This window comes from Girardinichthys multiradiatus, chromosome 19 (genome assembly GCF_021462225.1).
Source record: "Girardinichthys multiradiatus isolate DD_20200921_A chromosome 19, DD_fGirMul_XY1, whole genome shotgun sequence".
Taxonomy (NCBI): Eukaryota; Metazoa; Chordata; class Actinopteri; order Cyprinodontiformes; family Goodeidae; genus Girardinichthys; species Girardinichthys multiradiatus.
In genome coordinates, this window is record NC_061811.1 from 42396224 (window position 1) to 42422394 (window position 26171).

General features: G+C 44.0%; 1 protein-coding gene across 1 annotated transcript in view; it reads left to right on the forward strand.

The window, feature by feature from the left end:
- Nucleotides 1-25409, forward strand: part of jmjd7 (jumonji domain containing 7) — a 31655-nt gene extending 6246 nt beyond the window's left edge. Inside the window, exons 5-9 of the mRNA XM_047393025.1 lie at nucleotides 2842-2898; nucleotides 3289-3384; nucleotides 3855-3931; nucleotides 4019-4178; nucleotides 24896-25409. Coding sequence (XP_047248981.1) covers nucleotides 2842-2898; nucleotides 3289-3384; nucleotides 3855-3931; nucleotides 4019-4178; nucleotides 24896-25002 — 497 coding nt within the window. The 3' untranslated portion in view covers nucleotides 25003-25409. The remainder of the gene's footprint in view (nucleotides 1-2841; nucleotides 2899-3288; nucleotides 3385-3854; nucleotides 3932-4018; nucleotides 4179-24895) is intronic.
- Nucleotides 25410-26171: the final 762 nt, after the last annotated feature.

A 26171-nucleotide genomic window follows, 5' to 3' on the forward strand; every position in this document is an offset into this window, starting at 1 on the left:
TGCTTAGCTCTGTTTGTCTCCTAAATGAAGCTACTAAAGGAACTACTACTGCCATTAACTTTTAACTTTTCTTTAACACAAAAAGTACTCCTAGATCAGTGCTTCTGTGTTTCTTTTGTTGGGTTGTATGCTCTGTCTTCTCAAACCCCCAGATGGTTGTGGCAGATGGCCGCTCACACTGATCCTGGGTCTGCTTGAGGTTTCTTCCTGTTATAAAGGGAGACGTTTTCCTTTTTGTTACTGCTACATGCATGCTCAGTATGAGGGATTGCTGCAAAGTCAAAGCAAGCGACTCTCCATTGTCTCTACATGCTTATCCAGGAGTGAATGCTGCAAGTCACCGACTGGATGCAAACTTCTGCGTTTCCTTAGATAGAAAAACTTTTAACCAATTTGAATAAATAACTACATGACTGTATTGTTTGATAACTCGGATCAATCTATCAGTTTGAATGGTAGTGTGTATATATATATATATATATATATACAGTACAGACCAAAAATTTGGACACACCTTCTCATTCAAAGAGTTGTCTTTATTTTCATGACTATGAATATTGTAGCTTCACACTGAAGGCATCAAAACTATGAATTAACACATGTGGAATTATATACTGAACAAAAAAGTGTGAAACAACTGAAAATATGTCTTATATTCTAGGTTCTTCAAAGTAGCCACCTTTTGCTTTAATTACTGCTCCACACACTCTTGGTATTCTGTTGATGAGCTTCAAGAGGTAGTCACCTGAAATGGTTTTCCAACAGTCTTGAAGGAGTTCCCAGAGATGCGTAGCACTTGTTGGCCCTTTTGCCTTCACTCTGCGGTCCAGCTCACCCCAAATCATCTTGATTGGGTTCAGGTCCGGTGACTGTGGAGGCCAGGTCATCTGGCGCAGCACCCCATCACTCTCCTTCTTCATCAAATTGCCCTTAAACAGCCTGGAGGTGTGTTTGGGGTCATTGTCCTGTTGAAAAATAAATGATGGTTCAACTAAACGCAAACCGGATGGAATAGCATGCCGCTGCAAGATGCTGTGGTAGCCATGCTGGTTCAGTATGCCTTCAATTTTGAATAAATCCCCATCAGTGTCACCAGCAAAGCACCCCCACACCATCACACCTCCTCTTCCATGCTTCACGGTGGGATCCAGGCAAGTAGAGTCCATCCGTTCACCTCTTCTGCGCCGCACAAAGACACGGTGGTTGGAACCAAATATCTCAAACTTGGACTCATCAGACCAAAGCACAGATTTCCACTGGTCTAATGTCCATTCCTTGTGTTCTTTAGCCCAAACAAGTCTCTTCTGCTTGTTGCCTGTCCTCAGCAGTGGTTTCCTAGCAGCTATTTTACCATGAAGGCCTGATTCACAGTCTCCTCTTAACAGTTGTTCTAGAGATGTGTCCGCTGCTAGAATTCTGTGTGGCATTGACCCGTTCTCTAATCTGAGCTGCTGTTAACCTGCGATTTCTGAAGCTGGTGACTCGGATGAACTTATCGTCCGCAGCAGAGGTGACTCGTGCTCTTCCTTTCCTGGGGCGGTCCTCAAGTGAGCCAGTTTCTTTGTAGCGCTTGATGGTTTTAGCGACTGCACTTGGGGACACTTTCAAAGTTTTCCCAATTGTTCGGACTGACTGACCTTTATTTCTTAAAGTAATGATGGCCACTCGTTTTTCTTTACTTAGCTGCTTTTTTCTTGCCATAATACAAATTCTAACAGTCTATTCACTAGGACTATCAGCTGTGTACTGTATCCACCTCCTGCACAACACAACTGATGGTCCCAACCCCATTTATAAGGCTTGAAATCCCACTTATTAAACCTGACAGGGCACACCTGTGAAGTGAAAACCATTTCAGGTGACTACCTCTTGAAGCTCATCAACAAAATACCAAGAGTGTGCGGAGCAGTAATCAAAGCAAAAGGTGGCTACTTTGAAGAACCTAGAATATAAGACATATTTTCAGTTGTTTCACACTTTTTTGTTCAGTATATAATTCCACATGTGTTAATTCATAGTTTTGATGCCTTCAGTGTGAAGCTACAATATTCATCGTCATAAAAATAAAGACAACTCTTTGAATGAGAAGGTGTGTCCAAACTTTTGGTCTGTACTGCAATAACTGCCCTCTCCACCTAAACTGACCATGAATCAAAAGAAAAAGAAGATATTGTCTGCGCTACTCTCACAGGTAGAGACACTGGCAATTTGTCCATTCTGGAGAAGTCCAAAACTCCTTTTAAGTCTAAGGCCACTTGCCAGCCTCTTTCATTACCCAAAAAGTTACACTGAGTGTGTCAAACAGGGCTACAAAAGGGAGACGGCTCATTTCAGAGCAGCCCTGGATCAATCCGGAGAGTGGGAGCCTGGGCTGTGTGCACACAGGAACAGGTGGAAGCAGAGCAGCTTAACCCAGGCTGGAGTTAGCAGTAAATTCGATTTGGTTTTCAATTTTGTTTATTTATATAGCACCAATTCACAACACATGCCATCTCAAGGCACTTTACAAAACAGGTGAAGCGAAACAGGTCATCTGGGGGTGTACAACGTGTCACAGCAAGACCAGTTGGTATGTGAGGACTTCTGCTCCCTGGGACCCCGATCAAACTCTATCCTGTCCTGGTAATTCAGCAAACATCCTCCATGTCTGCTGACCTTCATTTACTTAGTAACACTGGAGGATCCAACATTGCCTGATTACATCATCACTTACATCCTGTGGTGGTTAGTTACAGTACTGGGTGTCAGCCATCACTAGTGTGCAGGAGGTGTTTTGTGTAGGTTTACCTTGGGCATCTTAAACATTACGAGTCACGTTTTGTGTTTGTTTTCTTCTCGTAGGAAAGTCACCGGATGCAGTCAATTTTTGGCTAGGAGAAGCAAATGCCATCACATCCAGTAAGATATCAGTTTCATTTTCATAAGTGGCCTAAATGTGTTTGACAATCTTAAAAATATACTTTATTCATGAAGAACAAATAACTTTATGGGCTAAACTTTACAACTCTATAATTTATCAGGAAACATGAACTGTTATATCAAAGTTTAGTGTTTTTTTAAAGATTCGTTTAGCAAAACATCTATATGAAAGCAACATTTTAGACAAATCTTTAAATAACTTTTGAGTTAGCGGTCAGTCTCTGATTCTCCATGAAGTGTTGCATGAAATCTTGGTGGCATCTACCAGGACAAATGAGATTGAAGTTTAAGGGCAGAAAAGTCGTTAATCCATTGAAGCAGCCGAACAGATTGTTTTCTGGCTCAGCTGTTCTGTATTTTATCTTTTAGTGCATAAAGATCCCTACGAGAATCTGTACTGTGTCATTTCTGGAGAAAAACACTTCATCTTGCTGCCGCCCACTGACCGACCCTTCATCCCTTATGGTAACCACGGAAACCATCCATTTCTTCATATCTGCTTTGCTTGTTGTAACTACAATAACTACTCTTCTCCAGTGTGTTTAGAGAAAGATCGCACATGCCTTTCAGTATCCCATGATTACTACACAGAAATAAGTCCAACAACCATGTATTAACCATTCAAATACCCTCAGCAAACACTGTAGTCTACTGTAGTTACCACAGGATCCACTCTATATCCTCCTCAGCAATGATTAGCTGGTGGAACCATCATGTCTAATTAAAGATTAATCACCACATTATTAGAAAGAAAAACATTCGTACCTTTGGAGAATTGTTGGAGCTGACAGCTGCTCTGGGCCAACCACAGGAACCACCAGTTTATGTTAGTAAGATGATAGAAACAGTCACGTAATCTTGATGTGGTAACAATCCACCTGATATAACCCTCAGTGCTGATCTCTTGCAGTAACCACGGTAACCATCTTTGTCAGGTCTGTACCAGTCAGCTGTTTACCAAGAGCAGGACAGCGGTGAATTTAAGGTCGTCGATAACAGTGACTCACACAAGGTGTGTTTAGGTGCTCATTTCCTGATCTCAGCACTCTGCTGGAACCATTTAAGATACACCTGACCTCACTCACCCTCTGTGTTTTAGGTTCCTTGGATCCCTCTGGACCCTCTGGACCCGGACTTACAGCGCTTTCCACAGTACCGGTTGAGCCGGCCACTTTGGTGCACGGTGAAAGCTGGAGAGATGCTGTACCTGCCGTCTTTGTGGTTCCACCATGTCCAGCAGTCTCACGGCTGCATCGCAGGTACAGACCCTCAATCCATCATGTCTGATTTTAAGCTGGTGGTGACGGGTAATGAGACCTTTTGGCCCATTCTTCATTGCTAAATTGTGTTAATTCAGCCACTCTGAAAGGTTTTTATTTTTGAACCAGTGAGATGTGGACTTACTTTTGTGCTTTTGATCATTGTCTTGCTGCATAACCCAGGTAGAGCTTAAGGTCACAAACTAATAGTCAGAGATTCTCCTTGACGACTTTATAGCACTTATAGCAAAGTAGCACCAGACATCACACTGCCACCACCATGTTTGACTGTTGGTTTATATGTGAAAAGGAGAATTTTAAATTCTATTCTGGATTTAACAGGGAGCCAATGAGGGGAAGCTAAAATAGGAGAAATATGATCTCTCTTTTTAGTTGTCATCAGAACTCTTGCTGCAGCATTTTGAATCAGCTGAAGGCTTTTAACTGCATTTTGTGGTTTTTACTTTATTATCAGAGGCCAATTTAATGCCATCCAGGTTAAGTGATCGACTAAGCAGTTTCTTTTCCAAGACTCCAATCCAAAGACGACAATTTCTGTCTTGTCTGAATTTAGAAGCAAAGAATTTCAGGTCATCCAAGTTTTTATGTCTTCAAGACTTGCTTGTAGTCTATCTAACTGGTTGGGCTCATCAGGATTCATGGATAAGTAAAGCTGAGTATCATCAGCGTAACAGTGAAAATTTATCCTATGCTGCCTGATAATTTGACCTATTGGAAGCATATTGAACCGCCACATTAACGTGGTGGAGGGGTTTGAGTGCTCAAATGATCCTAGAGGCTATGTTGTCGGGGCCTAAATGCCCCTGGTAGGGTCTCCCATGGCAAACAGGCTCTAGGTGATGGGTCAGACAAAGAGTGGTTCAAGAATCCCTCATGAGGACCAAAATATCGAGGCACGTGACGTCGCCCGATACGGCGGAGCCGGGGTCCCACCCTGAAGCCAGGCTTGGGGTCGGGACTCGTCGGAGAGCGCCTGGTGGCCGGGTTGCTCCTCGCGGGACCCGGCCGGGCCAAGCCCGAACGAGAGACGCGAGGCCATCCCCCAGTGGGCCCACCACCTGCAAGGGGAACCTTGAGGGACCGGTGCAAAGAGGATTGGGTGGCGGACGAAGGTGGAGACCTCAGCGGCCCGATCCCCGGATGCTTAGGCTGGCTCTAGGGACGTGGAATGTCACCTCGCTGGGGGGGAAGGAGCCTGAGCTGGTGCGGGAGGTTGAGAGATATCGACTAGAAATAGTCGGGCTCGCCTCCACGCACAGCGTGGGCTCTGGAACCCATCTCCTTGAGAGGGGTTGGACTCTCTTCTACTCTGGAGTGGCCCACTGGGAGAGGCGGTGGGCTGGTGTGGGTTTGCTTGTTGCCCCCCAGCTCAGCCGTCTCGTGTTGGGGTTTACCCCAGTGGATGAGAGGGTCGTATCCCTGCGCCTTCGGGGTTGGGGAGAGGTCTCTGACTATCATTTCAGCCTACGGGCGTGTGGTAGTGCAGAGTACCCGGCTTCTTGGCGTCCCTGTCAGGGGTGCTGGATATTGGCCCTCCCGGGGACTCCATTATTCTGCTGGGGGACTTCAACGCCCACGTGGGGAACGACAGTGACACCAGGAGAGGCGTGATCGGGAGGAATGGCCTCCCCGATCTGAATCCAAGCGGTGTTTTGTTATTGGACTTCTGTGCTAGTCACGGATTGTCCATAACGAACACCATGTTTAAACATAAGGATGTCCATCAGTGGACTTGGCACCAGGACACCCTAGGCAGGAGGTCGATGATCGACTTTGTTGTCGTATCATCAGACCTTCGGCCGCATGTTTAGGACACTCGGGTGAAGAGAGGGGCTGAGCTGTCCACTGATCACCACCTGGTGGTGAGTTGGATCCGCTGGAGGAGGAGAAAGCCGGACAGACTTGACAGGCCCAAGCGCATAGTGAGGGTCTGCTGGGAACGCCTGGCGGAGCCCTCGGCCAGGGATGTATTCAACTCCCACCTCCGGGAGAGCTTCGACCTGATCCCGGGGGATGTTGGAGACATAGAGTCCGAGTAGAACATGTTCTCTGCATCTATTGTTGATGCTGCTGCCCGTAGCTGCGGCCGTAAGGTCTGCGGTGCCTGTCGCGGCTGCAATCCCAGAACCCTGTGGTGGACACCGGCAGTAAGGGATGCTGTCAAGCTGAAGAAGGAGTCCTATCGGCTGTGGTTGGTTTGTGGGACTCCTGAGGCGGCTGACGGGTACCGTGAGGCCAAGCATGCTGCGGCCCGGGCTGTGGCAGAAGCAAAACCTCGGGCCTGGGAGGAGTTCGGTGAGGCCATGGAGAAGGACTACCGGTTGGCCTCAAAGCGATTCTGACAAACCGTCCGGCGCCTCAGGAACGCCTTGGGCTCCCCCTGGAGGAGCTGAAGGAGGTGTCTGGAGAGAGGGACGTCTGGGCGTCTCTGCTGAGTCTGCTGCCCCCGCGACCCGGTCCCGGATAAGCGGAAGACGACGAGTACGAGGAAGCATATATATAGTAAAGAGAATTGGCCCAAGTACTGAACCCTGTGGTACTCCACAATTAACCCTGGAGTTTAAAGATGATTTATCATTTACATGAACAAACTGGAATCTGTCAGACAAATAAGATTTAAACCAGCCTAGCGCTGTTCCCCTGATCCCTACAGCATATTCCAGCCTTTCTAAGAGAATATTATGGTCGACTGGATCAAATGCAGCACTGAGATCTAACAGGACCATTATCTGAGGCCAGGAGAATATCATTAGTGATTTGTGAAACTGAACCAAAAAATGTGGGTAGTTTGTGATTTAACAAGAAGGACAATTATATTTTCACCAGGGCCAGGTTGGTTTGGATAGCTTTTATCCTTAAAACATTTAATTATTATTTGAAAACTGCATTTTGTATTTACTTATTTACTCAGGTTATCTTTCTCGGATATAGAATTAGTTAGATGATTTTGAATCTTTAGTTGGGAGAAAAAAGCAAAAACAGAAGAAATCTGTAAGGGTCCTTTGTACAGTAGCCTTTTAGGAGTGTTTGTTGGTCAGCGTGCTTGTCTTTGTTAGTCAAGTTGGTTAGTGGCGTAGAAGCTCCTGGGTCATAAGCATAACAGATGTCGAAGCCGTCTCTGCTTCCCCGGGTCCGTTGATTTGGGTACAGGTTTCAAAAGAGTGAAATAAACACAAAGTACAATCTACTTATGTTCGCCTCTGCAGAGTGAGAGAAAGATGCTCCAGTCAAAACCTGCGAGCCCAACTCTGCTATCTTCTGTTTCCAGCTGGTTTTATTCAGTCTTAAGGGTGTGTTCAACATATACATATATCATGTCACTCATGTATATAGCATAACATTTCCTTAGGCCCAAATAAGGAGTGCTTCTGGTTATTTTCTTCTAGCAAACTCATCCTCCCCTGTCTCCGGCCTTCCCTGTCCTCCATCCATTTACGACCTTGCCCTCTCTCTACCCTTTCCTCCCTTGTCATTCACCAATTTATGACTTTGCACTTTCTATGCTTCTCACTCCCTATGTTTTCACTCCCCTCTCCTCTATCTGCACACAGGTTACACACATAGATAGTTTATATTCTACAATCCCCCTTTTGAACTCTTTAAAAAGAATTCACGATCTAAAATTTTCTTTAACTAAGTACTTCTAAGAATAAGTAAAAATATTACTGTACCACCTGTAAACGAGAAAATCATTAAACAACATGCATGCATCATATTATGCATCCATGAATTCACACTCTGAGTCCTCATCCTGGTTATGGTCAATTTGCAACAGTGGCATCGTTGTCTTTGGATCCGTCTGCTCAATTGCAGAGGTGATGAGGCGCACCATCAGAGAACGAATGCATGGTACACAACAACATCCACAGGTTACCATTATAGCTACAAATACTGCAATAGAAATCATCAAAGACAATATCAAACCCTTCCAGTGTCCAAATATCCCTGACATCCACTCCTCCAGGGAATTATCAATTCCAGAATGTTCATGCATGGTGGCGGAGAGGGTTTTAAGTCCCTCTAAGGCCCTTGACACTGAACCGTCCGGTGCAATGTTATTGGGAATAAAAGTACAACACATATCTCCAAACATGGCACACACGCCCCCTTTCTCAGTTAACAACATATCCAATGCCATCCTATTTTGTACTGCCATGAGGGAAGTTGGGGCCAATTGTTCAGATAAACCTTCTACAGCGTCTCGAGTTAGATTGGCCAGACGCAAAACATTATAACAAAACATTATAATGAATATAATGTTTTCAAATCCATCTGAAATTTGGTCCGCAAGTTTATACGCATTTGGGACTACTCACGGAACTCCGATTGCATCTATATAGGTGGGGGAACCCTGACTCAGGTCAAAAGAGGTTGAATCGCTTCTTCTCATAATATGTCTTCTCCTCCTGTGAGTGAGTGCCAGTGCCTTATCTTGTTGATATGACACAGAGGTAATATTAGGACCAACCGGGCCTGCAATCTAACCATTGCACATACTCCTATGGTGTTATTTGGTATATTAGTGAGAAGTCTATATCCTCCGCAGTAATAATATAATCCTGATCGTGCCCAAAGTCCAATCACTTTTCCAGACGTGGTGGTATTACACCAGTCCGAGGGAATTTGTCCTACATTCACCTTTGGGGTGTTTGAGGTGAACTTGAAACAAGAATATGTCCCATTCAGCCTCTGAGGAGTGAATGGTCCTGTCTTAGTATTGTTTGGAATGGGAGGAAAGATGCTAGCTAGCGTGGTACAGTTGGCTGGGGTGGCTTCTTTAGTTAGTTGTAACATGCAACTGTACCCCCAAGCATCTTCCGGATATAAAGGGGCTGGGTCAGTGGTTAAGTGTGGCCTTGCAGATGCACATGCAATGCAGTCAGACCTACTTTGTTCCTTTGCAGTTTGGGTCATCCATTGCAACCAAAGATTATCATCTGCATAACCTGTGGCCATCTGGATTATTTCTAGAGGCTGCAGGGTGGAGTAATCTACTTTCATCACCCCTTCTAGTTGGTGTTCTGGGACTATAGAAGTGCTGGTGGCCTGTACCTGAGGGGTTGGTTTATTTAGATTGACTTTGATTAGTACCTGGGGGTTGGTCCCTGTTACCTCTACCCCTAGAGTGAAATACATCACCTCATCCCACTTGTGAGAGGTGCGATGCAAACCTTCTTGTAACGATTTTAAGGACAAAAATAGTGGATTTTCACCCCCAAGTGTGCTATGCGTTAACGCCCGTACCAGGCTGATTTGTTTGGCTTTTTCTCGATTCTGTAAATTTATATATGTCAGGGTGGGTGTCCACCTACCCGTATACCCCACTGCGTGACCCCAGTTTCCGCAAAGCTCGTTTCCCCCATATAAACTCATGGTCCTGCCTGCAGCGCATTGGGTGGACACGTCGACATTGGCACACAAATACACATCATACCCCAACCAGGCAGTCGGATTCTTCCCACACTTCATGACATCACACAGGTCAAACCGAAAAGTGGTAGTTGCCCCTAACATGTAATTTAGTTCTAATCCCCCATAATATTAAACGCATACGTCCTTGGATGGAGTTACCCTAGACCTTTTGGACACCTTCCCGGAGTGGTTTTCAGAACATATCTGGAATGGAAGTTCACAAAAATACCATAAGATAAACGTAACAATGAATACTGAGAGAAACACTCCACCTATGATGAAACTCCTAGAGAGTCTAGTTCCCTTACTTTGGGCACTCATTTTTTTTTTAAACTTATGAAACTTAAAACATAAACATATAAAGTTAAATCATAACCTGAAAAAAGATACCAAAAAATCAAAATGTAATATAAAATGTTCGCCGAGCAGTGTCTTCTGGGGTGGGAGGGAAACTTTACCACTCCTATTGAGAGGGAAACTCAATTCAATTCAGTTTTATTTATATAGCGCCAATTCACAACACATGTCGTCTCAAGGCACTTCACGACATTCCAATTAATCCTAACAATTGAACAGTGCAGTCGGAGTTAGCTTTTTATTCAAATTGGATAAAAAGTTTTTCTATCTAAGGAAACCCAGCAGATGTCATCCAGTCAGTGACTTGCAGCATTCACTCCTCCTGGATGAGCATGTAGAGACAGTGGACAGTCACTGGTGTTGACTTTGCAGCAATCCCTCATACTGAGCATGCATGTAGCGACAGTGGAGAGGAAAAACTCCCTTTTAACAGGAAGAAACCTCCAGCAGAACCAGGCTCAGTGTGAGCGGCCATCTGCCATGACCGACTGGGGGTTTGAGAGAACAGAGCAGAGACACAAAGAGAACAAAGAAGCACTGATCCAGGAGTACTTTCTATGGGAAGGAAAAGTAAATGTTAATGGATGTAGCTCCTTTAGTCGTTTCACCTAGAAAGAAAGAACAGATAAACTCTGATCCAGTTTTCAAGGTTAGAGTCTGAAAGAGAGAACATAGAGTTAGTTACAGTAAAAGCTCAGTCAATTTCCATGTCTAGGAGAGAGAAAGGGTTAAACACTAAAAGACAGGGCTATGTGGATCATCGGTAGAAGGTGAGCATTAAGTTGTTGCCAGCAGAAGCTCGGATGATTCCCCTCTCCAGAAAGGTGTCACAGGCAGACACAGAGTCAGGCCAGGTGTAGCTTCTAGGAAGAGAAAACGGAGAACATAAAGTTAAAAGCTGAAACAACAGCAAATAATGCAAAATTGGAGAGTAGTGTGAGAATGTAGCGAAGAGGGTGAAAGTGGTCGTTATGTCCTCCAGCAGCCTAAGCCTATAGCAGCATAACTACACAGATAGTTTCAGTTCAGATTATTTAGTTAAACGGCGCTTATTTACAACAATGTCGTCTCAAGGCACCTCACAAAGGGTCCCACTGATGGTCATTGTTATACTAAAAACCACAATGATTGGGATACCTCCCTCTGTCAGACTGATTATAACCATCGGAAAAGAGAAGGGGTCAGACAGGTAGCAGAAATGGAGGGTGTGTTTGCACCTCAACCATAACTGAGCCGGTTTAGGCTAAACCTGACTCCCCCTTACTCCATCCAACAGGGAGGGAGGAAGGCTCCCTCCCTGATAAACTAAGCCACTCTAACTATAGGCTTTATCAAAAAGGAAAGTATTAAGCCTAGCCTTAAAAGTAGACAGGGTGTCTGCCTCACGGACTAAAACTGGGAGCTGGTTCCACAGGAGAGGAGCCTGATAATTAAAAGATCTGCCTCCCATTCTACTTCTAGAGACTCTAGGAACCACCAGTAAACCTGCAGTCTGAGAACGAAGTACTCTGTTAGGAACATATGGAACAATCAGATCTCTGATGTATGATGGAGCTAGATCATTAAGGGCTTTATATGTGAGGAGGAGAATTTTAAATTCTATTCAGGATTTAACAGGGAGCCAATGAAGGGAAGCTAAAATAGGAGAAATATGATCTCTCTTTTTAATTTTCATCAGAACTCTTGCTGCAGCATTTTGAATCAGCTGAAGGCTTTTAACTGCATTTTGTGGACATCCTGATAGTAAAGAATTACAATAGTCCAGCCTTGAAGTAACAAATGCATGGACTAGTTTTTTAGCGTCACTCCTGGATAGGATATTTCTAATTTTGGCAATGTTCTGGAGATGAAAGAAGGAAATCCTAGAAACCTGTTTAATATGGGATTTAAATGACATGTCCTGGTCAAAAATAACACCAAAGTTTTTTACTTTATTACCGGAGGTCAATTTAATGCCATCCAGGTTGAGTGATTGACTAAGCAGTTTCTTTTTTAAAGACTCCGGTCCGAAGATGACAAATTCTGTCTTGTCTGAATTTAGAAGCAAACAATTTAACGTCATCCAAGTTTTTATATCTTCAACACATGCTTGTAGCCTATCTAACTGGTTGGGCTCATCAGGATTTATGGATAAGTAAAGCTATCCCATGCTGCCTGATAATGATCTACTATAATGAAATTTTCCTTCAGGTGTGGAGTACTCTGTGTAAGTTTAGCAACTGTATTAAAGAGAAACCTAGGATTATTCTTGTTCTCTTCTATTAATGATGAGAAATAAGCTGTTCTAGCTTGGCGACGTGTCTTTTTATACAACAGTAGGCTATTTTTCCAGATTAGGTAGTAATCCTCTAGGTGTGTAGAGCGCCATTTTCTCTCCAATTTTCTAACATTGTGCTTTAAAGTACGCAGCTCTGAATTAAACCAAGGAGCTAGCCGCCTATGAATAATTACCATCTTTTTCAAGAGGGCTGCATTGTCTAATGCATCACGCAATGATGAAGTAACACTATGAACATGAGAATCAATTTGTGAAGGGGAAGAAACAAAATTATTGCCCTCCACTGTGTTTTTCAGTGATAATGAGGAAATTAAAAGTGGAACAGATTCTTTAAAGGTTGTTACAACATTTTCTGATAATGATTTACTATAATGAAATTTTCTTTCAGGTGTGGAGTACTCGGTTAAATTAAACTCAAAGGTTATTAAGAAATGGTCAGACAGGACAGGGTTATGAGAGAATATTGTTATGTCTTTACACTCAATGCCATATGTCAGCACAAGGTCCAGAGAATGAAGACAAAGGTGGGTAGGTTTGTTAATGTTTTGATTAAAGCCAATTGAGTCTAAGATAGCATTAAACGCTATATTTAGGCTATCACTTTCAGCATCTACATGAATGTTAAAATCCCCCACTATAATAACTTTATCTGTATTTAACACTAAATCAGATAAAAGGTCTGAAAACTGATCTAAAAATTGAGAGTAAGGGCCTGGTGGACGGTACAAAACAACAAACAGAAGAGGTTTTAGTGCTTTGCAATTTGGATGAGGAAAACTAAGGATTAAATATTCAAAAGAGTTGTAGCTATTGATTGGTCTGGGACTAATCAATAAATCCGACTGAAAGATGGTTTCTACTCCTCCTCCTCGCCCAGTATTTTGAGGAATGTGAAAATTTAAATAATTAGTAGGAGTTGACTCATTTATAGTAACATAATCCTCTTGCTGCAGCCAGGTTTCTGTGAGGCAAAATAAATCAATCTGATTGTCACAAATCAGGTCACTAACTAGCAATGTCTTTGAAGAGAGAGATCTTATCTTCAGTAAGCCACATTTAATTGTTTTATTTTTCTTTTCAGTCTGAGTTGTTTATTTTTATTAGATTTTCATGATTTCCTCCTTTTAGATTATTTTTTAATCTATTCAATTTTGGCTGTGGGCGAGACACTGTCTTAATAGGGTAATGGGTGGGTAGCAGTACAGAAGCTGCAAAGAGGAGTATTAAACTACGACCCTGCTTCCTGGTGTGAACCCTGGGTTACCAGAGTTTTGGAGGACTAATAAATTAGGCCAGTTTTCTAGAAAGAAGAGCAGCTCCATCCAAAGTGGGATGGATGGTGTCTCTCTGGATCAGACCAGGTTTTCCCCAAAATGTTCACCAGTTATCAATGTAGCCCACATCGTTTTCTGGACACCACCTAGACAGCCAGTGGTTGAATGACAGCATGCGGCTAAACATGTCGTCACTGGTCAGATCGGGGAGGGGACCAGAGAAAATTACTGAGTCCGACATTGTTTTGGCAAATTTACACACCGAAGCAACACTAACTTTGGTGATCTCCGATTGACGTAACCAGGTGTAATTACCGCCAGCGTGAATAACAATCTTACTGTATTTACGCTTATCCTTAGCCAGCAGATTCAGGTAGGATTTGATGTTGCCCGTTCTGGCCCCTGGCAGACATTTGACTGTAGTCGCTGGTGTTTCTAGTGCCACGTTTCTGACTATGGAGCTGCCAATTACCAGAGTTGGCGTCTCAGCAGGTGTGTCGCTGAGCGGGGAAAATCTGTTAGAAATGCAGACGGGTTGGTGGTGACCTGTGGGCTGGGATCTAGAACTATGCTTTCTACGTACTGTCACCCAGCCGGCCTGAGGCCCCGGCTGCGCGGGCTCTGCTGGAGGACTGCTACGGGGAGCTACCCTCGGTAGCTAGCGACCCCTTACCACTACTAGAAAAACCGTGTAAAACACGGAGAGTCCCCAAACGTTAAAAGTAGCAACAGAAAGTAAGTGTTTTAATGTGCTTATGTATTAGAACAAGTAAGAGATATCACAGTAGAGAGAAATCAGATCAAACGAGAGAGCTTCAGACACCAAACAATTCACCAACAGCGAAAACAGGAAGTGACGTTACCCAGAGCAACAGAGCATCCAATCAGTCCCACTCAAGTCTCATGTTTCTCTGTCAATCACTTCCGCCTCTTCTTCTGCTGTTCTTCTTCTGTCTTCAGCTCTCAGGTGTAGACTGACCTAGAGCTAATTTCTCTCACCCGGGGATTATTCTGCCCCTTCTTGGGTGAGAGAAGTGAGATTGTCTTCTCCTGTGTTTTCGCTCAGATCCTCCTGGACCTGAAAAAGGGATCGTTGAGGTGGTTCTGCTCCTGCACACTGGCTCCAGTGATACCAAGTAGCGCCTTTGCCCTTCAGCCTGACTGCATGGGTTGTCCTCTCTGTGACGTGGAATGGACCGGTCCACCTTGGCTCTGACCACTTTTTTTGATGACTTTCAGGAGGACCCACTCGGCTTCTGATGTGTTAGTTCCAACCCTGGTCTCTGGTTCTGCTGGGATCTGTTTGGAGAAAGCTGTAACAAGACTGTGGAGAGATCTGTAATAATCACGATGAGACATAGATTGTTCACACTCAGTGAGAAACGGTAACCTTGTTTGTGGACCTGGGAATGGCCTCCCTGTTTGCAGCTCATGTGGGGTCAAACCATGTTTCTGATTTATAGAACTCCGTACAGACATCAGAACTAATGGTAAGGCCGTAACCCAATTCATTTTGGACTGTGCACAGATCTTAGCCAATTTGGTCTTAAGGGTTCGATTCATTCTTTCAACCTTCCCCTGTGACTGTGGATGATACAGAGTACCAAATGAGTGTTTTAGTCCCAGAAATCTTTCCACTTCCTTGAGTTCCTCGTTTTTGAAACGTGTTCCGTTGTCAGACCTTATTTTAGCTGGAAAACCGTGTCTAGGGATATAATGATTTATCAAACACTTCACCACAGATTTGCTGTCTTCCTTTTTTGTAGACCACGCCTCCGGCCATCCAGTAAATGCATCCACACACACCAACAGATATTTGAACCGATTCACTCTCTCAGTCATGTCTGTATAATCAATAATAACCTCGATTCCTGCTATTGGGTCTAGTGGGAACTTTCCAGGTGCTGGCTTCAAGGTTGGTCTGGCATTGAACTGCCTGCACATCTCACATGAATTAATCCAATGCACTGCCATTGGTTTCAAAAAAGGATGCCACCAGTGTTCAAGATTTTTCAACATTTACATTGTTCCCACATGTCCTACTCCATGCGCTTCTTCTAGGGCTACTTTGGTAAGACCTGGTGGCAAGATGGGACGTCCATCTGGGCTTCTCCAGAGACCATTCTGATCTTGTGAGCCCCCTCGTGCCTTCCAAACTGATTTTTCCTCAGGAGAGGCCCCCTTTTGTAGTTTCATTACTTCTTCCAGGGTGGGTTCTGGTGTCCACCCTGCTTCTGAACACAGCATTATGTGCCTGGGCTGATATCCTGCACACTGTTTAGGTGCCCGGTCAGCTGCCTGGTTCCCTTGCGCTACTCTGGTGTTACTGCTGTCATGTCCTCTGCATTTAATGACGGCTACTTCTTGAGGGAGCAACAAAGCTTCAGCCAGCCTTTTCATTTCCTGTTCATGTTTAATGGGTTTCTGTCCTGCAGTTCTGAATCCTGTCCTCAGCCATTGTTTGAGTTCTACATGTACTGCTCCTGTAGCGTATGCGGAATCTGTGTAGATGTTAACCTTCTGTCCTGCTCCTAGTTCCAGAGCAGCTATTACTGCCAAAACTTCTGCTCTCTGCGCTGATTGTGCGTCTGTCAGTTCCTCTGCCAGTACTGTGACAAAATCTGTCCCTGTGTCTTCCACAACCGCGTATGCTGCCTTAAGTCCTTCTGTGTCACGTCTGAAGCAGCACCCGTCTGTGTACAGGTTTCGGGCGTCTGTTAGGAATGTACTTTGTAGATCTGGTCTGATTTTTTCATTAAACTCCACTTTTTCTGCGCAGACATGTGGTTCTCCTGATGTCATTCTGTCTGCCATGTTTATTCCCTCATGTGTGTATGTGATGTTTGGCGCCTCCAGCACCTTACTCTGTTGTCTCAGTGGTGAGAGTGTGAAAGCCTGAGAGTTCACAAAGGCCACCACGCCATGTGATGTTAATATGTTAAGAGGATGTCCCATCACTACATGAGCTGTTTTTTGGATTATTTCAGCCATCCCTGCTGCATGTCGGGTGCACTCATGATGTCTTTTTTCCATGTTGTCCAACATTACACTTATGTACATGAGGACTGTCCTAACCCCCCCTTTTTTCTGGAACAGAAACATCCAAGTGGAAGGGCAACGTGTAATCTGAATGTGCCAAATGTGCAGCTTGCGAGAGGCTGGTTTTTAAGTTAATAAACGCTTCTTCAGCCTCTCTGGTCCATTCAAGCGGGGCAGTGAGATTTCTCATGCCCTGTTTTTTTACAAGATCTCTAAGGGATGCAGTGAGGTCGGTGTAGCCAGGCACAAAAGATCTGCTATACCTTGTGAGTCCTAGGAAAGACAACATGTCCTTAACCAGGAGTGGTTTTGGGTGGGACAAAACTGCAGATTGGTGAGCTGGGGACATCCCCGTGCCAGGCTGGGAAACAACTCAGCCCAAAAAGTCAACCTGGTGTCTGCAGATCTGGAGTTTGGCTTTGCTAACCTTGTAGCCTTTTTTGCCAAATGTGACAGGACAATTGCTGTTGCCTCAAGGCATTCAGCCACAGTGGGTGTTGCAAGAAGGATGTCATCCACGTACTGAATCAGAGTGGTGTTTGGTGGTAATAGGCAATCTTGGAGAGAGTCTTTTAGAACCTGATTGAAAATCCCTGGAGAAAGCGCGAATCCCTGCGGCAAACGAGTATATCTATACCTATGAGATTTATAGGTAAATGCAAAAATATCCCTGCATTCCTCAGCTAAAGGAAGGCAGAAAAATGCGTTGGCCAGATCAATGCAGGTAAACCAGCAATGGTCAGGGTTCAGATTTGTCAGAGCCACAGGACACGGGAACGTTAGGGGTGGCCAAAGCTGCATTTATGGCCCGTAAATCATGTGCCATGCGCCATTTACCTGTCCCTTTTTTCTCCACCGGCAGAATAGGTGTGTTCCATGAAGAGGAATGTGCAGACTCGAAAACACCTGAGTTCCAGAGGCCTTCCACTGTATCTTTAATGCCTAGTTCTGCTGCTGGTTTGTGAGGGTAGTGGGGCTTCCATATTGGTTGGTCGGTGGTCAACTGAAAAGTAATGGGGGAACATTTAATCAGGCCTACATCCGTGGGCCCCTCTGCCCAGAGGGTGGAAGGCATTTTTTCCACAATAGCAGCTGCCAGCGGATGGTCTGTTTCCCTACCATGGTGTCTGTCTAACTGAACATGCTCCATTGTGCCCACATCCATGGAGTGGTTGAATATGCGATAAGTGTTCCCTGAGGGCGAGTAAAAAAGGTCAGGGGTTGCCAAAGGCTGCCAATCCTGTAGATTCAGGGAGCATTTTAACACACCTCCAAGTTCACGTGCTTCATGACCTGGTGCAGAGTCAGAGAAACATGAGGCACGCCATCAGACCACATCCTAAACCACACTTCCTGCTCCCTAGTCAAGCGAACCTCGGCCACCACTCCTGGTGCTACATAAATGTCTGTGGTGACAATGTCCCAGTGCGTACCCTCTAACTCGTCAGCAAAGCTTTCCTGGTAGCATTCACAATTATTTCTATCATAAAACAAGGTGACATGCGGGGGGTCAGGAGGAGGTATATAGGGCGCCAGAGTGGAGACCCAGGATTTCCACCGATGGAAAGCCGAGAGAATGCCTCTGTGCGCGGTGGTTTCAGGTTGCAGCAAAGCCCAGTATATATCAGCCATTGAGTCCTGCAGTGGCTGGAGGAGGTACTGTCCATGTGAAAAGAAGTGTTATTGTTACAAAATAACTGGGTGCCATTGGGCAGGTGAACCTGCAGTCCATCAGTCCCACATAAAATCCAGTTTTATTAACATGTCTCTACCCAGTAAATTTACTGGTGTGTCAGTGGAGACTAGATAACTGTGATTAAGTGTCTGTCCACCAATTTCAGTCTTTAAGGGCTTGGTATATGGCAGGACCTGTTTTGCCCCCGAGAACCCCATGACAGTTGTAGTCCTGGTGGAGAGTGTGTTTGGAGGAGCCTGTTTGATGGTTGAACATGTGGCCCCAGTGTCCACCAGAAAAGGAAGGCTATTTCCGGACACAGTCACAGACAGCAGGGGGTCCGCAGTCCCGCTGTCTTCTGGGGTCGGTGGGGACCGTCAGTGGTGCTCAGGCCAGCGACTAGGTTCGTCCCAGGCCGGTAATTGGAGTTGTGGTCCGTGTGCACCGCGTGCTGGGCCACCTCTGCCTCTGTATGGACGGGCCGGAGGAGCCATGGCGGGACCATAACACCGGGTGGACCATTCTTATGGGGGCAATCTCGGGCCCAGTGTCCAGGCTCATTGCAGTAATAACACACATCAGCATTACCCAGCCTCCTCTGTGGTCCTCTCTGAAATCCCCTTGCTCTTGGCCCTCCTCGTCTCCCAAAACGACCAGCATGTCCCTGATATGGGACCGAGGCCTGATGCCACTGGCCTGCTATTTCTTGATTTCCAGGAAATGGAGGAGCCTGAGGGGACTGAGACACTGCACCTTCATACATCATTTTAGATGTTTTACCCTCCTTCTTTTTTTCCCCGACCTTCAGTTTAGCTTCTGCTAATTGCTTTTTCAGGAGCTGAGTTTGTAATGTTTTTAATTCACTCTCCTCATCTTGTTTTGCCTCTTTGAGTTTAGATAAATGATGTATCAGGTGTCGATCCTATACTGCAATTTCTGATCCAGGCAGATCTGGATTATCCTCAATGTTAGTTTTAACCTGCAGCGGTAACCCTCGTAGGACAGCATCCCGGAACCAGTCCCTTTGGGGACCAGCTCCGTCTGGATTAGTTCCTGTCTGTGTTTGCCACACGGATTTGCACTGATCTAAATATTCTCTAGGATTTGTGTTTGCGTTCCACTCAAATTTTGGAATGGTACGTCCTCTGGATACTGAATACATTTGTCTAAGAGCTGTGCCTATTTGAGGGGAATATTCAGTAAGTAGGACCTCATCTGGTACTGGTGTTGTACCTGCAGCAAGCTCTATGTCCCGACAGCTGTGTGGCTTCATGCATCGTCCAGTAATGGCCCGATAGTCACCTAGAGCTAATGTGGTACCTGCTGTCAGGGAGTCTAGAGTCTGTAACCATATAGACGCTCCTTCTGAGATGGGAGGCAATTTGTCACACAAAGTGGTAAGATCTCCCAGTGCAAAAGGTTTGTATCTATTTGCTCCAAATTGTTGTTGGAACAGTGGACCCATATAAGAAGATTTGGACTGAGTTCGGGGTCTCATGTTATAGCCATGTCCATCAGGGGGAGGCATAGCCTCAGGTACTAGTGGCATTGGGGTTGAGGAAGATAACATAGCTTCCTCATTTTCAATTGGTGTCTGATTCTGTACTGTAATAGGTGGTGCCTGCATATGATAAGTTACTGCAGTCGGTGGTTCGTCTCTCATCCATCTCCCTGACACTGACATATTAACTGAGCCCTCAGTTACATCGGCTTTCAGAGGTGTGACCAATTCCATATCACTAGATGAATGGGAAATATACGGGGTGGAACACTTTATTGGGCCAGAAACTGGCCGCAGTTTGTCCCGTAATACCCGGTCAGTAAATGGATCAGTTAGTGGGGCCTGTGATATGAATGATCCTCCGGATGAGGAGGAGGAGAGTACAGACCCAGCACTGGAATGTGAGCAGACAGAGGTGGGGGCCAAGGAGGAGGGGTCAGGCGGTGATGGGCCATGAGGGGGGGGTGCAGTTACTGGCGGTAAATCACACACGCTCACTTTTCCCCCAGTAACTTGCAGCGTGGGATATAAACCAGTAAGAGGAAAAGTGGGGGCTGTAGTGGGCTGATATGCAAAACGTTCATAAGGTGGTGGCATTTCAACTGCACTATTATCTTTAATCTGTCTGCTTTTCCTGTCAGTCATCGCATGGTCGCTACTTTGCCATAACAAACCCATTTGTGACCAAAATTTCTCATCACTTTCTGTTCTTTGTGCAAGTCGCTTCCATTTCCCTCTGCCCAACCACCTGCTGTCTCTACACTGTTTGTCAGCCAAGTCTTTCTCCTGTTTTAATTTATTCACCTTAAACCAAAACCACTTGCCAAGATTCTCTCTATCTGTCTTGCTCTTTCCATCTTTTGACAATTCTTCATTTATTTTAGAGTCCATACGTTTAACCAACTTCTGTTCCTCTTTGTATTCAAATGTTTTCTTAATAGCAGTCTTCATTATTAACAGCTGATTCTCTGTCTTCCATGAATTATTCTGTTTCTCTCCACTATTATCAAATTCACCTTCCATCTTATAACAATGACTATCCTTTCTTTTAAAAAGATATAGTCGTAATGCGTTATCTCAGTCACTCACTCATTCAATTCTGACCAACTTTCAAGACACCAGAACACATTCAACCCCCAGAAGCCTGTTTTTAGTGGCCTGTGTGTGTGTGTGTCTCACAGCTCATGGACTTAAACCATAAATCTTGTCTAATTTTTTCCGGAGTGTATATGTGTCCAGCTCATTCACTCTAACAATGTCTGTTGTTGGTTATTCATCTCCAACTTTACAGCTCATTCATTTTTAACCCTAACAACATCTGATGTCGTTGGTTATTTGTCCAACTCTCAGCTCAATACATTTTTATATCTTACAATGTTATCTCCACTGCTTATATTGTTCCTTCTGTGTTTATGCAGACGTCTGTAATCTGAGTTTTCACAGATAAATATTTCGTTACTCATCAAAAGCAGCAATCAGCAGTCTGTCTTTGTTATCACCGTTAGGTTACTGGACAGAAAACTGCATTCAGTCACCTGCTACGAGAGCCGCTGTTCTCCTGTCACACAAATTTCCAGTCACTCCTCCTAACAAGTCTGTAACACAGATTATTTCCTCTACGCACAGCTCATGAGTTTTTTTTTTTACCAAAAGCCTGGTCTTGCTGAATTCCTGTATTCAGCTCACAGTTCATTTATTTTATCACAAACCTGATCTTGTTGGATTATTTCCTCCAACTCACAGTTTTATCACTTCACAGGACTTATTCTCAGACTATGTGTTTGTGCTTTTATCACGTCTGTAATCCGGTTTTACTGAGGCAGAACTCACGTAAAACACGGCATTCACACCCAAGTGTTTGTGCCTGATCTCAGTGTATTTACTTTTCTATAGAATTTGAGGTTTCTCACTCTCCCGGGCCTCTGACCCAGCTAACAGTAGACCTCCGTCGAGGACGTACTCTGAACCGCCACGTTCGAGAAACTACTATATTTTCCACACAACACCAACACTAAGTCTTGTAATTCTCTTAAAACAACCTCCTATTCACCAGTTTAAATCCTGGTCAACATTTATAACACTCTTTTTCTTAAGTTTTGGCAGACTCAGACTTAGTTAGACATCGGACACAATATTAATTTAGCCTATCGAAAATCCAAAAGCAGAGTTTGATTAAAGAGGTTCTGCTTACCTGTTCTGTAGTTTTTGGCTAGCCTGTGTCTGATGTCTGTTGGTCCCTGTCAGTGGTCCCAATTCTTTACCTATTCTTCCAAATCCCGGACGAGCCTCCAATTGTTGAAGCCGTCTCTGCTTCCCCGGGTCCGTTGATTTGGTTACAGGTTTCAAAGAGTGAAACAAACACAAGTACAATCAGCTTAAGTTCGCCTCTGCAGAGTGAGAGAAAGATGCTCCAGTCAAAACCTGCGAGCCCAACTCTGCTATCCTCTGTTTCCAGCTGGTTTTATTCAGTCTTAAGGGTGTGTTCAACATATACAGGTCCTTCTCAAAAAATTAGCATATTGTGATAAAGTTCATTATTTTCCATAATGTCATGATGAAAATTTAACATTCATATATTTTAGATTCATTGCACACTAACTGAAATATTTCAGGTCTTTTATTGTCTTAATACAGGATGATTTTGGCATACAGCTCATGAAAACCCAAAATTCCTATCTCACAAAATTAGCATATTTCATCCGACCAATAAAAGAAAAGTGTTTTTAATACAAAAAACGTCAACCTTTAAATAATCATGTACAGTTATGCACTCAATACTTGGTCGGGAATCCTTCTGCAGAAATGACTGCTTCAATGCGGCGTGGCATGGAGGCAATCAGCCTGTGGCACTGCTGAGGTCTTATGGAGGCCCAGGATGCTTCGATAGCGGCCTTTAGCTCATCCAGAGTGTTGGGTCTTGAGTCTCTCAACGTTCTCTTCACAATATCCCACAGATTCTCTATGGGGTTCAGGTCAGGAGAGTTGGCAGGCCAATTGAGCACAGTGATACCATGGTCAGTAAACCATTTACCAGTGGTTTTGGCACTGTGAGCAGGTGCCAGGTCATGCTGAAAAATGAAATCTTCATCTCCATAAAGCTTTTCAGCTGATGGAAGCATGAAGTGCTCCAAAATCTCCTGATAGCTAGCTGCATTGATCCTGCCCTTGATAAAACACAGTGGACCAACACCAGCAGCTGACACGGCACCCCAGACCATCACTGACTGTGGGTACTTGACACTGGACTTCTGGCATTTTGGCATTTCCTTCTCCCCAGTCTTCCTCCAGACTCTGGCACCTTGATTTCCGAATGACATGCAGAATTTGCTTTCATCCGAAAAAAGTACTTTGGACCACTGAGCAACAGTCCAGTGCTGCTTCTCTGTAGCCCAGGTCAGGCGCTTCTGCCGCTGTTTCTGGTTCAAAAGTGGCTTGACCTGGGGAATGCGGCACCTGTAGCCCATTTACTGCACACGCCTGTGCACGGTGGCTCTGGATGTTTCTACTCCAGACTCAGTCCACTGCTTCCGCAGGTCCCCCAAGGTCTGGAATCGGCCCTTCTCCACAATCTTCCTCAGGGTCCGGTCACCTCTTCTCGTTGTGCAGCGTTTTCTGCCACACTTTTTCCTTCCCACAGACTTCCCACTGAGGTGCCTTGATAAAGCACTCTGGGAACAGCCTATTCGTTCAGAAATGTCTTTCTGTGTCTTACCCTCTTGCTTGAGGGTGTCAATAGTGACCTTCTGGACAGCAGTCAGGTCGGCAGTCTTACCCATGATTGGGGTTTTGAGTGATGAACCAGGCTGGGAGTTTTAAAGGCCTCAGGAATCTTTTGCAGGTGTTTAGAGTTAACTCGTTGATTCAGATGATTAGGTTCATAGCTCGTTTAGAGACCCTTTTAATGATATGCTAATTTGTGAGGAATTTGGGTTTTCATGAGCTGTATGCCAAAATCATCCGTATTAAGACAATAAAAGACCTGAAATATTTCAGTTAGTGTGCAATGAATCTAAAATATATGAATGTTACATTTTCATCATGACATTATGGAAAATAATGAACTTTATCACAATATGCTAATTTTTTGAGAAGGACCTGTACATATATCATGTCACTCATGTATATAGCATAACATTTCCTTAGTGCCCAAATAAGGAGTGCTTCTGGTTATTTTCTTCTAGCAAACTCATCCTCCCCTGTCTCCGGCCTTCCCTGTCCTCCATCCATTTACGACCTTGCCCTCTCTCTACCCTTTCCTCCCTTGTCATTCACCAATTTATGACTTTGCACTTTCTATGTTTTCACTCCCCTCTCCTCTATCTGCACACAGGTTACACACATAGATAGTTTATATTCTACACAGACTGTACAAAATAACCTCACTATCAACATCTACACAGCCCAGCAACATCAAGTGAATTATTGCATGAATTTCTGCTTTAAGGTGGTTAATCCTAGTACTAGTCATATAGTTTTAGAACAATTCAAAAGATGGATCTTTCTCTCCACTTTACTGTATTTCCTCTTTTATGAAAGAGTTGATGATGCTGAAATGTTTACCAAATGTTCAGAAAATTATTTGATTGCATTTAGTAAAAAGCTGTTTTTGAACTCTGTCGAGAGGTTGCAGAGGCATGGATAATGGCCATTCTTCTGTAACGATACATCCACAATGTTCTTCTTTAATGTTTTTTAATGTTTCAGTTTTCTTTTTGGTTTTCTTGTGGATTCAGGAAATATTGTGAGCAGCATACACTCTTTATTGATGCAGATTTGTAAAAGCACACCAACAGTTGCAGATAAATCTGTTGGCTCCTCACAGATTGAATTTAAATAATCTGCATCTATTTGTTGGAATCCACAAACATGGTTCCCACACATTTTCTGTGTCTAGATATCTACTATATTACAGATAGATAGATATTGTTAGATATTAATGTTGAAAACCACAGAAGGAAGGAGGGAGGATGGATGGATGGATGGAGGGAGGGATGGCATCTTTAGTCTATCTACATCCACCATATTCCCGCTTGGAGTAGATACACACAGCTGAATAAGATTTTCTCTGATAAAAAATTTCACTCAACTGGATGATCAATAACCAACCCAATGTTTTATTCCTGACTAATCTCACAGCTTTCCTTCTGGTCTCTGTTGCAGTGAATTTTTGGTATGATATGGAGTACGACATCAAATACAACTACTTCAAGCTTCTGGAATCGCTGTCTGAAGTCACAACAGATCCTTATGACGTGGCGGCACCTTAATGATGTTAAAGATGTTACAGCCACACATTTGTGTCCAACTGCAGAAAGTCCACAGAAAGCTGTTTGTTTTGGCACTTGTAAAATGGAGCTGATTGATCGTTTATTGATTGTAAACCTCTGTACAACAGCGCCTCCTGGTGTACTTGGTTATTTATGTCAGGTTATAGACAAAACTGAATTTATTCAATGAACCTTTCCAAATAACTGTTAACTCATTCAGTTTACCCTTGTGTCAGTAAAGGGGGATACATACTGCTGCTGTGTCTTGTTCTCTGTATTTGTGGCTGTAAAACCCAAGCTGCTGCTGCCTGTTTTTTCCTTCCTTCTATGGCATAAGTCACTGATCTGTGTGAAACTGTAAGTTAACCACAAAGATGTAAATTAATAAATTTTCCTTTCCATTTGCAGTGCTGTGTAGGACACCATCATTCAGTGGCCAGCAATTTTGTGAGCACCTTATATTACACGGCTTATAATGACCCTTTGATTCTTAAGTGTTAAAACTGTCTTGCATTCTGCCCTGGAGGCTAAACGTTGATCTGTTTTAAAAGCTCACCTTTGAGGAGGCCAACAATAGTCTTTGCTATTGAATTCGATTCAAACCATAGAGATGAATAATGGACAAAAAATAATCCCATAATTAGGGATAAAAGAAAGTAACATCTAAGGGTTTATTTATCAGGACAGTAAAAATGACTAAGGTTTACAAAACAGTAGATTTACCCTGCATGCTGCATGCTGTTTTCATTAGATATTAAAGAGAAATGTGATGACCTGATTATCAGTGAGACCACTTATATAAAAGCAGGAATTTTTGTGGCTTGCCTCTCTGGAGCACACAGGTATGGAAGCAAATCGTTATCATATTTCAAATGAAAAAGCATTTCCAGAAATGCTTTTTCATTTTAAGAATGCGGCTGCATTATTTGACCCATAAATTAAATTAATAATCAATCATCCTATTTGCTTTTTCTTCTTCATGACTGCACATTTTATGCCATAATCAAAAAGAAAACAAAGCAGACATTGCTTTTCCATTTTCGTGGTCTGCCCATAAAGTACTGCCCAGAACTCGAAAACGAAAAAGCATTCCGAGCTGCGGGCGCAGCAGAGTGACGTCCGCAGCCGCTCTTCCTCAGCTCCCTGCTGACCGAGCTACCCATCTTGTT